This window comes from Alligator sinensis, unplaced genomic scaffold (assembly GCF_000455745.1).
Source record: "Alligator sinensis unplaced genomic scaffold, ASM45574v1 scaffold181_1, whole genome shotgun sequence".
NCBI lineage: Eukaryota > Metazoa > Chordata > Crocodylia > Alligatoridae > Alligator > Alligator sinensis.
In genome coordinates, this window is record NW_005842022.1 from 749924 (window position 1) to 752123 (window position 2200).

Sequence of the window (2200 nt, forward strand, 5' to 3'; positions counted from 1 at the left end):
TTAAATTATTCACACGTGGTGGCTAGTGATTGGCTTGCTAGCCGTATAAAAGGCTTGGGTGGTTTCCGCCCAAGTTGGAGAACTCCGAGGAGAACCCCCGTAAGGGAGGACTCCACAAACACCAGGAGGAGGAGACTTCACGCTGTGTGAAGATCTCTAAGCGCTGCGGAGCCTATCGGACCCAGTGCATTTAAAGCAGGCAACAGGGGTCTGATCAGCCTCTAGCCTCTCCCCGTCACCGAGCGCAAACCTCGACGTATCCCTCTCCCTGCGCGCAAAAGAAGGACCCACAGAGCAACTTCGTGAGAGTGAATTGTGAGTGAACAAAAGGATCCACAAAGCCTCAACAACTCCGTGGGAGTGATCCGAGTGTTGTCTGAGTCCTCAAACGAGGATAAGCGGAGCTGTGCCTGGGAAACTGTCCAGCCTACACCGCAACCATCTTCGGTGTAAGTAAACAATCTTGAATCAACCATTACGCGTCCGTGCCTAATTCCAGCGTGTCGCCTGTTCTCTCCGACCCAGCGAGCCCAGGCTGCTGGCCACAGCCCGCGTGGCGCAAAAAAGGGCCCGGATCACTCCCCGCCGCCCGCACATGGCGATGAGGATGGGATCTGGAGACGGCCCGCACAATAATCACTGCCTTGATACAAAAACCACAGAATAATTCAAAACACTATTAAAATCTAAGATACACACATATTCAAAAATCAAAAGGAACAACATTTAAGGTGGTACTGAACTTTATGAGCTTGAAGTGCAGGCAAAATGTAACAGGCTGGGAAGTGGGAGCGGGTAGGTGGCACAGCATTTTGAAGTTTTGGGGTGTTAATTGGGAAGTTTGTCATCATTTGTTCCTGTAAGATGCTCTGAGGCTTTCTGGATAGACTGGAGTAGAAAACTATGACAATAATAGTAATAACAACCAACACCACTGAAAACAACTTGGTATTGTTCTTCTAACCAAAGACCTGAGACTGCCCTCCCCAGAAACTGTCCTGCTACATCTGCTTTCAATGGGGGGCGGAAAAAAGGAAAAGTTAAACTACTATTTAAAGAACTCATTCAAAACTCATTCCTATCCTGCATCTTAAATCCATGTTCTTATCAAATCAATTAACCAACTGGACAGAAAGTTGCATCTGTTGTAGTTAGGTACTGGTGTTTCAAAAGTTAAGTTTTCACCAATGGTTCTTTCAAAAGAGTACTTGGACAACCAAGGACGCTGTTCTAGACATGATTTATAAATAAGCCTTGTATCAAAACACATGCAAAAACCTAGTTATTTTTACGAGAGTTACATCGTAGCGATTTACATACTGGTAGCAGCTTCTTCCCTGAATGAGTTCGTTCCATGGTGCAGGAGAGACTGTCCTTGTACAAGACACTATAGTGTAACGAGTCCCTTGAGATGCTGGAGACACTGTGTACATGACTGCTGAACACTGCTTTATACAGATGTACTCCAGTAAATTGCTGTCTACTCCGACAGCCAATCGCTATCTCGCGAGACTATTTAACCTCTCAAGCCAATAAATACAAGTACCACAGGGTCACAGAATAGCATAATTAAGGAACATGGCATGCCTTCAATTCCATCTGAGAGAATACCAAAAAAGGAACTGAAACTATGCAGTTTTGAAACTCAACAATTCCTGCAACAGCAGCAGCTAAAAAACAGTTGTCAAACTTCAAGGTTATTATTTTTGCTTATATCCGAGGCTTCGTTAGCACGGTGAGTGAAAGTATATTTGTCCCTTAGTTCCCTGACCTGAGAAACTCAAACATCTGCTAAGTATGTTTATAGTTCTATTACTGATTTTCCAGTGCCAAGTCTTTCCAAACACAGGTTCCCAAAAATACTCTGAACATTGGCTTATTTTTCCTAGCAAAGGAGACTACTAAATATTATTTTATATTTTGTTCCTTGGAAGGATTGGATTAAAACCAACTAATCATGCTATATTCGAGTAAAAAATACACTTGTATTAGCAGCAGCTAAATTCTCTCTTGCTTATAGGCTACAAATCAATATGAAGACAAAACACACAAAAAGCAGGAAAGCTACCACTGTTGATACTTATAAGAGCCATCCGCAAGTGAAACTAGTAAAAAACCCACAAATCTTTATGAACATATCACCCAGTGTTCTTCCGCAGGTGGATGCGACTGTGTGGAATCAGGGCATCATGCAGGAATG

At 43.4% G+C, this 2200-nt stretch overlaps 1 protein-coding gene across 8 annotated transcripts in view; it reads right to left on the bottom strand.

Moving 5' to 3' along the window:
* The window catches only part of SLC4A7 (solute carrier family 4 member 7), a 106545-nt gene extending 105174 nt beyond the window's left edge, over positions 1 to 1371 (bottom strand). For all 8 annotated transcript variants that reach the window (XR_003093715.1, XM_025202368.1, XM_014519262.2 and 5 more), the window contains exon 1: positions 1321 to 1371. Coding sequence is in view for 7 of the 8 variants with exons in the window: in XM_025202368.1 (XP_025058153.1) it covers positions 1321 to 1356 (36 nt within the window). In the remaining variant the exon portion in view is untranslated. The remainder of the gene's footprint in view (positions 1 to 1320) is intronic.
* Positions 1372 to 2200: the final 829 nt, after the last annotated feature.